The sequence below is a fragment of the Podarcis muralis genome, chromosome 14 (assembly GCF_964188315.1).
Source record: "Podarcis muralis chromosome 14, rPodMur119.hap1.1, whole genome shotgun sequence".
NCBI classification, from domain to species: domain Eukaryota; kingdom Metazoa; phylum Chordata; class Lepidosauria; order Squamata; family Lacertidae; genus Podarcis; species Podarcis muralis.
In genome coordinates, this window is record NC_135668.1 from 50,833,561 (window position 1) to 50,847,064 (window position 13,504).

At 46.8% G+C, this 13,504-nt stretch overlaps 1 protein-coding gene across 1 annotated transcript in view; it reads right to left on the reverse strand.

Moving 5' to 3' along the window:
- INTS1 (integrator complex subunit 1) overlaps positions 1 to 13,504 on the reverse strand; it is a 72,662-nt gene that overhangs the window by 25,520 nt on the left and 33,638 nt on the right. Inside the window, exons 24-32 of the mRNA XM_028705382.2 lie at positions 12,168 to 12,335; positions 10,938 to 11,049; positions 9,354 to 9,515; positions 8,578 to 8,724; positions 7,209 to 7,307; positions 6,234 to 6,358; positions 4,134 to 4,388; positions 2,637 to 2,796; positions 1,321 to 1,461 (exon numbers count right to left, since the gene is read on the reverse strand). Coding sequence (XP_028561215.2) covers positions 1,321 to 1,461; positions 2,637 to 2,796; positions 4,134 to 4,388; positions 6,234 to 6,358; positions 7,209 to 7,307; positions 8,578 to 8,724; positions 9,354 to 9,515; positions 10,938 to 11,049; positions 12,168 to 12,335 — 1,369 coding nt within the window. The remainder of the gene's footprint in view (positions 1 to 1,320; positions 1,462 to 2,636; positions 2,797 to 4,133; positions 4,389 to 6,233; positions 6,359 to 7,208; positions 7,308 to 8,577; positions 8,725 to 9,353; positions 9,516 to 10,937; positions 11,050 to 12,167; positions 12,336 to 13,504) is intronic.

Genomic DNA, 13,504 nt, shown 5'->3' on the forward strand with positions numbered 1-13,504 from the left:
TTTCGCCGCTCGCGCATGCGCAGCCGCTCAAAATGATGTCACGTGCATGCGCAGAAGCGGCGAAAAGCGACGTGCACGTGTGCAGACATGCCGTCGCTGGTTACGTTTGCTTCTAGATGCGAACAGGGCTCCGGAACGGATCCTGTTCGCATCTAGAGGTACCACTGTAAACGGAAATCTCAGGACTCACCAACAAAGGAAGAATGGATTTGTAAATTAAGTGAGTATATAGAATTGGCAAAATTAACCTCAATTATAAGATATCAATCAAATCAAAAGTTAAGAATGGAGTGGAAGTATTTCGAAGATTATATGTCAAAATATTGTTCTAAAAATGACATGTTAATAGGCTTAGAATAAAAAATGTAAGCAATAACAAAACCCATGAAGAAAGAAGGAAAAATCAGAATTTAACAAAAATAATTTATTATAGAATGCAAGGAGAAAAAGGTAGAAAGAAATACAAAGAAGTCGAATTGCTGTGGAGGGAAGTAGGGTGGTGGGTTTCATAATTAAGTGTATAATTATGCAGGTGTTGTAATTTAAATATTATATTTTATGTGAGGGAATCATTGGAAATTTTGGTTATTATGTATATATGTTAAGTTTCAATAAAGATCTTTGAAAATTTAAAAGACGTATGCGCAGTTTTGCATATAGGCCAAACCCTCAGATCTGAACCTGTGCATAAGATAATAATAGTATTCTATTTTTGGGACGGGACGCGGGTGGCGCTGTGGGTTAAAGCCTCAGCGCCTAGGGCTTGCCGATCGAAAGGTCGGCGGTTTGAATCCCCGCGGCGTGGTGCGCTCCCTCTGCTCGGTCCCAGCGCCTGCCAAACGAGCAGTTCAAAAGCACCTTCGGGTGCAAGTAGATAAATAGGGACCGCTTACCAGCGGGATGGTAAACGGCGTTCCGTGTGCTGTGCTGGCTCGCCAAATGCAGCTTTGTCACGCTGGCCACGTGACCCGGAAGTGTCTCCGGACAGCGCTGGCTCCCGGCCTCTTGAGTGAGATGGGCGCACAACCCCAGAGTCTATCAAGACTGGCCCGTACGGGCAGGGGTACCTTTACCTTTACCTTTAATAGTGCATTTTGTACTGCAGTTTCTAAATGTTGGAAGCTGCCTTGAATCCCAACCGAGAAGAGAGGCAGGACATAATTGCACCAAACGACCCATAATTGCTGGAGGAAAGAGTCAGCCCTCGTCTGGCCCCGAACTCCCATTTCCCAGCTGCCCGTGGAGAAGAAGAGGAGCAGGAGAGCAGTTGGCGCTGCTTCATCCGTGATTGGAGGAAGGAGGAAGGGAGACGGGTCTTACCTTTGCTGACCAGCTCAGGCTCCACGTTATACTTCTCCCCAGACTTCAAGGTGGTGATGATGGCGCAGACCGTCGGGCCGATGACGTCGGCGTCCCGGCGGAAAGCCAGAGCCTCGGCGAGGTGCAGGAATCCACCGCGGACTGCCAGGGAGAAGAGAGGAAATAAAGGGTGGCTCAGGAGCCAGGCTCAGTGGTTGCGCAGGCACTTTGACTACAGACAGGCCCGAGTTCGATTCCTACCACCTTCTGTTGCAAGGTCACAGCTGGTGGGAAAGGCCTGTGCCTGATAAACTTTGAGAGCTGGCGCAAGTTGGAGGAACCAGTTCTGAGTTAAGTGTGGGGCCTCCCGTGCCCATGAATGGAAGCTGTGGTTAGCGCAGGATGCTGCAGCACGATTGCTAGCAGCAGGGAGACCAGGGTGGATAAAAATCAATGATTTAAAAAAAATAATACAATTTTAAAAATCAGATTTTTTAAATTTAAAGCGGATTTTTAAAAAATTTAAATCAGATTTTTTTAAAAAAAATTAAAGCGGATTTTTAAAATAAAATACTTTTAGAGGATAAATATTTCTAAAGATAGTTTGCTATTTAAGTTACATTATAGTCCACAGGCTAAAAGGATTTGTTTCAAGTTTTTCATGTGCTAAAACTCAGTCTAAGGCTTTTGTTTTTTTAAAAAATTGTTTAACCACATCAGTTAACAAACATGGATACATATGCTAGGATGTTATTGTTTTAGTTAAATAAATCGTTTAAATTGTTATTAAGGAAATGATCCTTTTTCTCCTTCCAATAAAGTACCGTGGAAAAGTTGTCCAAATATAAACAGTAAACCTATTAAACCTCACCATGATTTCATAATTATCTGTCAATGTATTTCTAATAGTATAACCAAATCAGTAATTTTTGATATAACTGTAAAAACTACTCTGAAATTTTATTATTCCAAAAAGGAAACCTTCATCTGGTTGTAAATATTAAGATTATACCAGCAAGAGTGAGTCTTTCTGTAAAAAGAAGAGATTTAATTCAAGTCTTACTGACTAGTGATTTAAATCAAGTCTTACTGGCTAGCGATTTAAATCGATTTGATGTAAATCAAATCCACCCTGCTGTGGAGTATTATAATGTATTTTCCTAGCCAGGAGGAAGCTAGGCGTCTGTTTGTATAGATGCCTTTCTGCATCAAATCTAATCCACCCTGAGTGAGACCCTGTCAGCTTTACAGGGTGGCATAAGCCCCAAGGAAGGTCCCTGCCCCAAGCAGCCTGCAGTGGCAAGTCCCCCCCAGGCATCCCAAACCGCCCCTCCTACCGTCACTGATCCGGTGTCTGGAGGAATACTGGACAGCGAAGGATTTGAGCTGGGTCCGCAGAGGCCCTTCCTCCACAGCTGGATTCTCCAGCCACTGCAACATCTGCATGAGGACTTTGAAAAACAGTGAGGAGAAGGTGGTGTCCTGGGGGACAGAACGCTGGAGAAGGGAACAGGTGGGGTTACAGGCAGAACACAAAGTGAAGGGGCGAGGCAAGAGAACGGCAGACCAGAGGAGCTTACATTTCCCCCTGCTAAGTCGCCAGGGTGGTCTTGAAGCCAGGGCTACCAGAAGGCTAACTGGAGACTTCACCTTTGGCACCACAAATGCTTGGTAGGGTGGCATGCGGGAAATTAATAGATTAATTAATATGAAATAACAACCACCTGGTTGTTTGTATGTGCCAGACTCCAGCTACCCACACAGATCATAGATTAATAGCTAGGGCTGGGCGATATATTGATATATCATCCAAAACCGGTCTGAAGTCCATAATGTGATATCGGTTTCATAATTTTTGACCAGGCAATGTATCGTGAATCATGTTGTATGTTAGGGCTGAGCGATGTCTGGCTTTCAACGTTCAAGGTTGTTACACTTCCACAAAATCCTTTCACAGAGTCTAGACAAGGATTTCCGGAATATTGGCCTTGTTTCGCCGTCCTGGGCTTCATCAGTAGTTAAAGCACTAAGTAATGCAAATAAATACAATATCATGATCTCACATATTTTACAGCAAAAATAATATCAAACAATAACTAACTGTACATACCATATGTATTATGTGGAAGTGTAACAACCTTTCATGCGGATTGTTTGAACTTTATGAACAGACAGGTGGAATAGATGCCATTACACGGATGGAGCTTATGCATGAACTGACTAGAAAATGATCTGATTCGCTGGGTCTTCTGCTTTGTTCGTTTGTTGAACTTTATGAGTTACTTCTGTTGAAATTTGATACAATGAATAGGTAAAGGTAAAAGGTAAAGGTACCCCTGCCCGTACGGGCCAGTCTTGACAGACTCTAGGGTTGTGTGCTCATCTCACTCTATAGGCCGGGGGCCAGCGCTGTCCGAAGACACTTCCGGGTCACGTGGCCAGCGTGACAAGCTGCATCTGGCGAGCCAGCGCAGCACACGGAACACCGTTTACCTTCCCGCTGGTAAGCGGTCCCTATTTATCTACTTGCACCCGAAGGTGCTTTCGAACTGCTAGGTTGGTAGGCGCTGGGACCGAAGGACGGGAGCGCACCCCGCCGTGGGGATTCGAACTGCCGACCTTTCGATCGGCAAGCCCTAGGCGCTGAGGCTTTAACCCACAGCACCACCTGCGTCCCGATACAATGAACAGCATACCTTATTTATCTAATAACACAGCCAGTTACAGCTTGTGTGTTTACGTGACCACAGGTTTGTTTGTTGTTGTTTTGTAACTGAGCTACCCTGGCAGCCTCGGATGACAACCTGGGCCCCTCCACCCACAGACGTCCTCACCTGACACTGGAACAGCAGGCGCATAAGCGGACAAGACGCAACGTGGTTCCGGTGCATCGCCATCACCAGCGCCCCGCCATGGGGAGAGTTCAGCAGGGCCGCCACCGCCTGCAGGAGTTTCACCGCGGTCCCCGGCGTGGCGTCGTTCCCCTGGCGGAGCCGGGCCAGTTCCAGCCCCAGCGCCTGCTGCAGAGCCAAGGAAAGGGGGCGCGGGTTCGAGTTCTGCCAGCGGGGATCTGGAGTCAACGGAAAGAGCTGCCCAGGGCGTGAAAAAGGAGGCGTCAGAAAAGCGAGGGAGCTGCATTTGCTTACAGACTAGGAAAAACACGGGTTTCCAGGTTTCTACATTTTTGCTTCCTTTTCTCCCAGCCGCAATACCTGGGTTTCTGCAGATCTCAGTGCAGTGGGAAAGGTCAAAGAGGGGGAGAAAAGGAAGCATGGACTTTTGGGGCAAGGGACCCACTGGGAAGGGGCTGGTGGTGAGAAGGAAATGGGGAGGGCCCAAAAGGTTTTATCAAACCCAAAGCCCCATCTGCCCATGGCATTTGCTGCCCCAAAGTCTGCCCTCCATAAAGGTAAAGGTAAAGGGACCCCTGACCATTAGGTCCAGTTGTGGCCGACTCTGAGGTTGCGGCGCTCATCTCTCTTTATTGGCCGAGGGAGCCAGCATACAGCTTCTGGGTCATGTGGCCAGCATGACTAAGTTGCTTCTGGCGAACCAGAGCAGCGCATGGAAACGCCGTTTACCTTCCCGCCGGAGCAGCACCTATTTATCTGCTTTTGAACTGCTAGGTGGGCAGGAGCTGGGACAGAGCAATGGGAGCTCACCCCATCACGGGGATTCGAACTGCTGACCTTCTGATCGGCAAGTCCTAGGCTCTGTGGTTTAACCCACAGCACCACCCGCATCCCTCTGCCCTCCATACCCATCTGCAATTAAGCAGGCAATGACAAGACACAGGGCCTTCTCAGTGGTGGCCTTGCAACTGTAGAACTCCCTTTCCATGGAAGCCTGCCTGGCCCATCTTTGTTCTCCGTTTTGTGCCAGATAAAAATGTTCCATTTTTTTAAAAAAAAACCTGCCTGGGCCGTTGCGAAGGTCTGGTCCCCACCCCGTTTTTTTAATACCAGATTTTCAGCAGTTGCCATTTGTTACTGCGGTCTTACAGAATCTATCACCTGTTGTCTTTCACTGCCTTATGGCGTCTGTCGCTCTGAGAGGCAAGGCTGAAGAACAGCTAATAAAGGTTTCAACAAAGGAACAAAAATGGAGTGATGGGGAATCATGGGATGGATGCGTGTGTGTGTGTGTGAGAACCGGCATGGTGACAGGAATATGTTTGCTCAGAAACTGGGTTTAGATATTTGTGGCCTCTTTCAGAGTATGGGAAGCCTTAGACCTGTCTCTTAAATGCACGGATGCATTTTAAGGTTTTAACATTTTGTGCTGTTTTGTAAGTCATTGCGGGTCACTTTTTGTGAAAGAAAACGGACAAATAACTGCAATAAATAAGCAAAACAATAATTCTGTGGTGGAGACTGCCTGCAGTTTCGCCAGAGAGAGATGGACAGTGTAGAAGAACATGCAAAGCAGCCTAAGAAACAAAGTGGGGTTGGGGGTGTTAGAATTCCTCCTCCATGACTGCAGTCATGGGATTGTTGTCTATCACATGACAGTATATGTTTTAACTCCACAAAGTGGGAAGTGACGGAGACGGGATGTTTGTGTTGCTGTGTTCTGTGAAGTGGGACTACTGTCCTTTGTTCTTTTGCTCTTTGCTGTCTGATGCTAGAGAGAGAGGGAGCCATGTTGCAGTGCTCCATGTGTGTTTATATGTAAATAAAGTAGATTAGCCAAAATGCTGAGTTGCTGAGGTCTGTTACGCATGATGCACAAACTCTGCGGATCCCTAAGTGTGCCGATGTCTGTAGGCCTCGGTCGCTGTGATGTTCGGGCTGAAGAAAGCTTATGAAGCTCCCGAACGAAAGACCAGGAGGGAGAGAACATGCCAGTTGGGCATGTGTCTCTGCCAGGGTCCTACTCGAGTGTAGGACGAGCTCCTGACAGGGGGTTGGGGGGGTAAAGATCAGGGTCCCTACCTGAAGGAGGATGCCTGCCAAGTCATCGTCTGGACCGAGAACTCGGATCTGGGCCAAAGCGCGGATCCTGCCCTGCCCTTGTGGAGTCTCGAGGCTGCTTTTGGGTCGTGGAGAATCATCGCTGTCTGAAGAGAAAATAATGGGGAAATCTTGAGAGTGGGGCTTTTTCAAGAACCTGTCAGGGACCTTGCAGATGAGGGCGGCACTGAGCAGGAATGGTGGGAGCACCCCCCCTCCCCCTGATCAGGATCCTGAATCTTCCCAGGAGAAGTATAGATTTGGAACAATGGTTTGCAGAGGGACATAGTTCAGAAAACAGTTGGGAAGAACCAGGGGGTGAACAGTTAGCTGAAGGAGAACTGGAAGAGAGAGAGAGAGTTAACAGACTCAGTCCTGCTGGAAAGCCTACATCTGATCAGCCCAAGGTCAAGGAGGGCAGATAAGATGGCAGCACAGAAAGCACAGTGGTTGCGAGATCAGTTTGCAATAATAACAATAATAATAATAAATTTTTATTTATACCCCGCCCTTCCCGGTTGTAGTTGCCTTCTGTAATCATAGACCACACCCTCTAGGAGTGTTTTGTTACCGATTCATTTAAGTCCTATATTTCTTTATTGGCAACTGCAAAAACCAGCTGTTTTAAAACATTTTTTTGCTTCATTTCTGTAAGCCGCCTGCTGCTACTAAAATTCAATTTTTAAAAATGTGGGGAGAGATTGGAAATAAACTGCTGGAATTTCGCCACACAGAGAAGACATTTTTGCCGTCCCCCGCCGTCGCTGCCAAACCACATTTGGTCTCTTTTTTTTGTATTGCTTCTTGAGTCTAACAGCTTTATCACTGTGACTTTAAAGTTGCATTTTGGGGTTTCTGTTTATTCTGTTTTGAGCACCTTATGCAAACAGCTTTGAGGTTACTTTGTGACAGAAAGTGGCATGTAAGTGCATGCATAATGAATGAATGAATGAATACCTCGGCGAGATGGGATAGAAGCAGTGAGCAGTGAGTGGAATGTCTGTCCGCCAGTAGCTCCTCTCTCATGCTGGACCTCCACCAGGTGAGCCATGTAATCTGAAAGAGAACAAATCGCCAAAAAGGAAAAAAACAGGGACAGTGGATAGTGTTGTTATACAGCTCAATCACTAGGGGGCACTAGAGTTAATTGTATATGGGTGGAGTTAGGGAATTTCTTGTGCGGACAGAATCAGCTGCTGGGAATCGCAAGTGGGGAGATGGCTGCTGAGCTCAGGTTCTGCTTGTAAGCTTTCCCATATACATCTGGCTGGCCGCGTTCAGCACCCTTAACAAACTACAGCTCCCAGAATTCCTTGGGGGAAGCCATGACTGTTCCAAGTGCGATCAGAGCACTTTAAATGTATGGTGTGGGTGTGGTCTGAATGGAACAGAACGTGTCCCATGGAAAACTAAAACACAGGGGAAATGTCCTTCCCTGCTTAATGTTGCAAGGAAGAGCTGGTGGGTGTGATGCTTTTTAGATGCCGCTGGGAACACCAACTCCCATCAACCCTTGCTAACAAAGCAGGGAATGATGGTAGTTGAAGCCAAAAACATCTGGAAGGCAGAAGGTTGGAAAGATTATGATATGCACAAACAAACCTGCCCGTATAATATGACCCATGCCCAGAAGGTTGATGCTGAATAATAAGAACAATAATAAAATCAATATACAGTGGTACCTCGGGTTACATACGCTTCAGGTTGCATACGCTTCAGGTTACAGACTCTGCTAACCCAGAAATATTACCTCGGGTTAAGAACTTTGCTTCAGGATGAGAACAGAAATTGTGCTCCGGCGGTGCAGCAGCAGCGGGAGGCCCCATTAGCTGCAGTGGTGCTTCAGGTTAAGAACAATTTCAGGATAAGAACGGAGCTCCGGAAAGAATTAAGTACTTAACCCGAGGCACCACTGTACAGTCATACCTCGGGTTACAGACACTTCGGGTTGTGCGATTTCGGGTTGTGCACCGCGTCAAACCCGGAAGTACCGGACCTGGTTACTTCCAGGTTTCTGTGCTTGCGCATGCGCAGAAGACCAAATCGTGACCTGCGTGTGTGCACATGCGGTGCTGCGAGTTGCGAACGTGCTTCCCGCATGGATCACATTCACAACCCGAGCGTCCACTGTACAAAAATTCAATATAAGAGGTTTTTTTCTTTCTTATCCACATCTTTGTTTTTTTCTTCCCCTCACTTTTCCTCCTTTTTCCTGTATCACTTAATTTTTTTTATCACTGACTCCACCCCCCAATATAAAAAGTAAAAAGATGGAGCTTGAGGGGATCCTCCCCCCGCCCACTGCCGCAGCCCTGAGTTCCCTTACTTTTGTCCATGATATTCTGCTCCAGAGTCTGAGGGTCGTGGGAGACGGCCTGGTCCAGGTACTGCAGGAGTTTGCTCATGCTGGAGACGGGGATGCCAAAGGACTGGACAAACAGCAGCAGCTGTTGAGGCTCCAGGTCTTGCAGAGCTGGGACAAAACACCCCCCAAGTCAGAACCGGCTCGCTCCAAGTTCCTTGCCAACCCACAAAAATCACATTACACACAGCCTTATGTGCATGGCCAATTGTGTCACAGATAACTCAACAGGCGTCTCTTTCTCTCTCTCTCAAATGAAGTGACCACAAATATTACAAAACTCTTGCCATCAAATAGCTTTTTTAAACACATAATTCCTTCTTGACTTCCCACCCTTCCTTTCCTGATGTTTTTTGGTTACTCCTTTTTAATAGCTGTTTTAGAACACACACACTTTTATTGAGCCCCTATACCATTAAGTCTTTCAATAATTCATTGCTTATACAGTGGCGCCTCGGTTTTCGAACGCCTCCGTAGTCGAACGTTTCGGAACTTGAACGCCGCAAACCCGGAAGTAAATGCCTCCGTTTTGAGTTTCCCATATTGAGAGGCTTCTGTTTTGAGGCTTCAGCTTTCAGTTTCCGAACGTTTCAGAACTCAGCCTTCCAGAACGGATTGCATTTGAAAACCGAGGTACCACTGTATTTCAAGCCCTTCCTGTGACTTCATCTATGGAGGATAGCTCAACAGATAGGCCACCAATGACGTCTCTTCCCATATCCCCAGGCAGGCTGGCCTACCTGCATCCACCAACCGAGGCACCTCTGAACGGATCATGCGCAGCTTCAACCAGTCTGGGAGGAGAAGCGCCTCTTCTGATGTGTCCACCAGGAAAGCTGTGGGGAGGGGCTTCTTCTCAGGGAACCAGATGTCCAGCAGGGTGCAAAAGTCCCCGCCTCCAGCTTTAAATAAATGTTCGGAGAGTCATCTTGCGTGCCTTGTACATATTTGCTACACCCCAAACCAGCCTTCGTCAGCCTGGTGCTCTCCTGATGTTCTGGACCACAACTCCCCTCTCCCACTCCCGGGCTTGTTGGGGGCTTTGGGGAGGTAACAGAACAAAAGATGTTTTTTGGGGGGAGCAGCAAGCTGGCAAATGATCTTTTACCACAACTTAAGAAACAGCATAGAGAGGGTCACAGAAGCCGCCCCACCAAAGCCCACTCCCTATTAACACCAGAGATATGTCTGCATCAAAATCCTGCTCAACTTCACCCAAATGTCTCTTCCCCACAAAAAAATATATATCTTGCCCTCTATATCCATTATGCAAATCAGACCAGTGGGCAGAATTGACTCAGCTTCTGCTAGTCATATTGAATAGGCGAGAAGCCACACGGGGCGCTCAGGTCCCATGCTTGTGAAACACAGACCACTTATAAACGCCATCTCCAACTCCTCGAAAGATTCCATCAATGGTGTCTCTGAAAAAGTTTACACATCACTGGGGAAGACAGGCGAACTAATGCCAGTGTACTGGAAGAAGCAAAGATGTCCAGGGTCGAAGCGATGATTTTTCAATATCAACTTCGTTGGACTGGTCATGTTGTGTGGATGCCTGATGATCGTCTTCCAAAGCAACTGCTCTATTCCGAACTTAAAAATGGAAAGCGTAATGCTGGTGGTCAACAAAAGAGGTTTAAAGACTGTCTCAAGGCAAATCTAAAAAAAATGTAGTCTAAACACCGACAACTGGGAAACATTGGCCTGCAAGTGCTCCAATTGGAGAACAGCTTTTACCAAAGGTGTCGTGGACTTTGAAGACACTCGAACTCAGGACGCAAGGGAGAAACGTGCTAAGAGGAAGGCATGCTTGGCAAACCCTCACTGCGATCAACTCCTGCCCGGAAACCTATGTCTCCACTGTGGAAGGACATGTGGATCCAGAACTGGCCTTAAGGACTCACTGTTAAGACCGTCTTCATGAAGGACAATCTTACTCGGCTACGAGAGATTGCTAAAGAAGATCCACTGGAAAGTGCTATGTAGCCACTGCTTAAGGCACCAGAGATTTCCTCGGGCATTGGTCTCGCCTGCCTCTGCACCTATAAGGTCTAGGGACCTTTTATTGATTTATGTAGGGGGAGAAAAACCAGGAGCACCGAACTGAAATCTGCAATTGGCGCTTCATTCCACAGATTCTCTTCTTTCACAGGAGAAAGACAGAGTATCTTAGAGAAGCTTTGCAGGGATTCAAGGAGAGATTCCCCATTCCATTTGGCTCAATCAGGCAAGGATCCATTAATTCCTGCCCGGGGCAAAGGAGGCTGGGCAGAGAGGCAGATCCAGCATCCGCTGGAAAAGACATGACCTCCATCATTCACCTTGAGGTGGTCCGAGAGTCAGAAGAATCACCATGGCATGGACAACCAGGATGTGCATTGTAGCTGTTTCTCCGGTGCTCCAGCGGAGGAATACCTGATCTTGGGACTCCGACTAGAGAGAGGCAGAGGCAGAGAGAGAAGATTGGGTAATGAAATGCAACCGCTCTTGGAGAAAAATGGCGGCTGCTCACTTGCAGAATGCTCACCCCTAAGAATCTCGCCTGGGCCCTTCCTTGGGGAGAACGTTTCTAAATCAATCCTTTTTATTAAAAAAAAACAAAAAACCTCCAAAAAGCTTTTATTGCTGGCTCTTACATTAAAAAAAGAAAACTGATCCTGTTTCTAATACATGCAATTTATTTCATTACTTTTTAAAAAATCATAAACTGCCTTGCAAGGGCTTGTCCAAAAGAGAGAGTAAACCGAAATAAATGTAGAGGGTGAATTTATTTGATAGATTTATATCAAGCCTTTTCTCCAAAATGGCGTTCAGAGAGGTTTAAGGCAATGATAATGAAAATTCAGTGATCATTAAAATACATTTAAAATACACAAAAAAAATCCCACCAAAAAAAAAAATCAGTGAATCCAACACGGTAATGATAAAACACCGTGGAATTGGATCATGCACAAATAAAAAGGTATTCAGTTCTTTTTCCATTTGACATACTTGTATCTTGCTTTTCTAACAACAAATATTGAGCTCACAATAATCACAACAGCATTAAAAAAAATCACAAACATTGCAATCATTATAATATCAAACCCTGTTGCATATAAATAAAGTAAACAACAACAATAAATTTCTCAAAACAATGACACAATTCAATAAAGGCATCATAACTTGTAGTTACTTCCTAATCGCAGGGAACCCTACTCCAAAACAACAACAAAACAGATTAGCTGTGTGTCCTGTTGGTTTTCAAACGAACTGTTTTGCAACGCTGCAATGGATGGAAGCCTCATTCCCTGAACGTGAATTGTAGACACTTACACGGAATGATACATTCCTTTCTGTGGAGGCAGACCAAATCATTTGGGAGGGAATGCCAGAGACATGGGGCTGCCACCAAGAAAGCCCTGACTTGTGTCGCTGTCCTTCTCCCAGCCTCTGTCCAGGGCAGGACGATGAGCAGGACTTCCCCCCATGACCCCGTAATGCACAGGGTCACTGAGTATCAGGGCAGGCACTCCTCCAGGGACTCAGCGGGGAAGGAGAGGGCCACTCACCCAGCTGTAGACCTCCTCGCCCTCTTTGCTCTGGCGCATGCGCTTGATGTAGCGGGAGAAGACGGAGAGCAGGGCCACTAGCACGGCGTCAGACTCTGAGCTGTAGGAGAGCTTCGAGAAGAGGTGGGTCATGATGGTGGACCGTTCCACAATCAGCCTGGCCACGTCCTGAGAAAGTGAATGGCAAATAAGGCATGAGAGCTGCAGTGGCTCCCGGTGGAGTACAGGATCAGGTTTAAGGTGCTGGTTTTAACCTTTAGAGCCCTATACAGCCTAGGACCCTACGGGACTGCCTCTCCTGGTATGTCCCATGGAGGACCTTACGGTCCTCAAACAAAAACATCTTGGAGGTCCCGGGCCACAGAGAGGTTAGGCTGGCCTCAACCAGAACCAGGGCTTTTTTGGCTGTGGCCCCGATCTGGTGGAACGCTCTGCCACAAGAGACCAGGGCCCTGCGGGACTTGACATCTTTCCGCAGGGCCTGCAAGACAGAGCTGTTCCACCAGGCCTTTGGCCAAAGCACAGCTTGACCCCTTTGGCAATCCTCACAGAACTCTAGCCCAATGGTTGCCATTAATCTGATTTGAACTGATTTTATAATGAAATGATTTTAGTAATTTAGATCATTTTACTGTTGTTAGCCGCTCTGAGCCCGGCTTCGGCTGGGGAGGGCGGGATATAAATAAAAAATTATTATCATTATTATTAACGAGAGGCTGTGAGATCAGGCCAAAGGCCCACCTAGTCCAACAGGGGGGAGTTCCAAGATGGCGACGGCTTAGCAAGCAGGCTTCGGAGCTCCGCAGATAACAGGACTGTAATTAGCGTTGATTGCTACCCAGGGAAGTAATTTTTCCTTTTTCTACTTCTCTACTTTTAAACTTACCAACCTACTGAGATTCTACCAGCACCTTCTTGTCTATGCTATGAGAACCATCTTGGGCAAGTTCTGTGAAGCATCCTGGGCAGGCCGCCAGTTGCTAGCTATTAAGCGCCAGCTCCCTTCTATACTTTGTTCTTGGAACTCCTGGCAGTCACCACACAGAGAAGCTCTTAAATTGAACAAACGGAGCACTTTCTATTTTTTCTCTCTTCTTCGGTTGGGGAGACCTCTCCTTGTTTACTCCCCACCGTGACGCTATGCCTGCTAGTAAACGCCACAGGGACCCAGAGGATGTAGCTCTCTCACCGGTTCCCAAACAATCTAAAATAGAGGACTTTTTAAAACAAATCTGCTTTTATGGTTCCAACAAAAAGCCAGTTTTCTCCCCTTGAAGTTGATTGTGAGTGTGGGGAGAATATTCAAGGTGAGAGCGTGGAAGCGGATCCAGAAATGG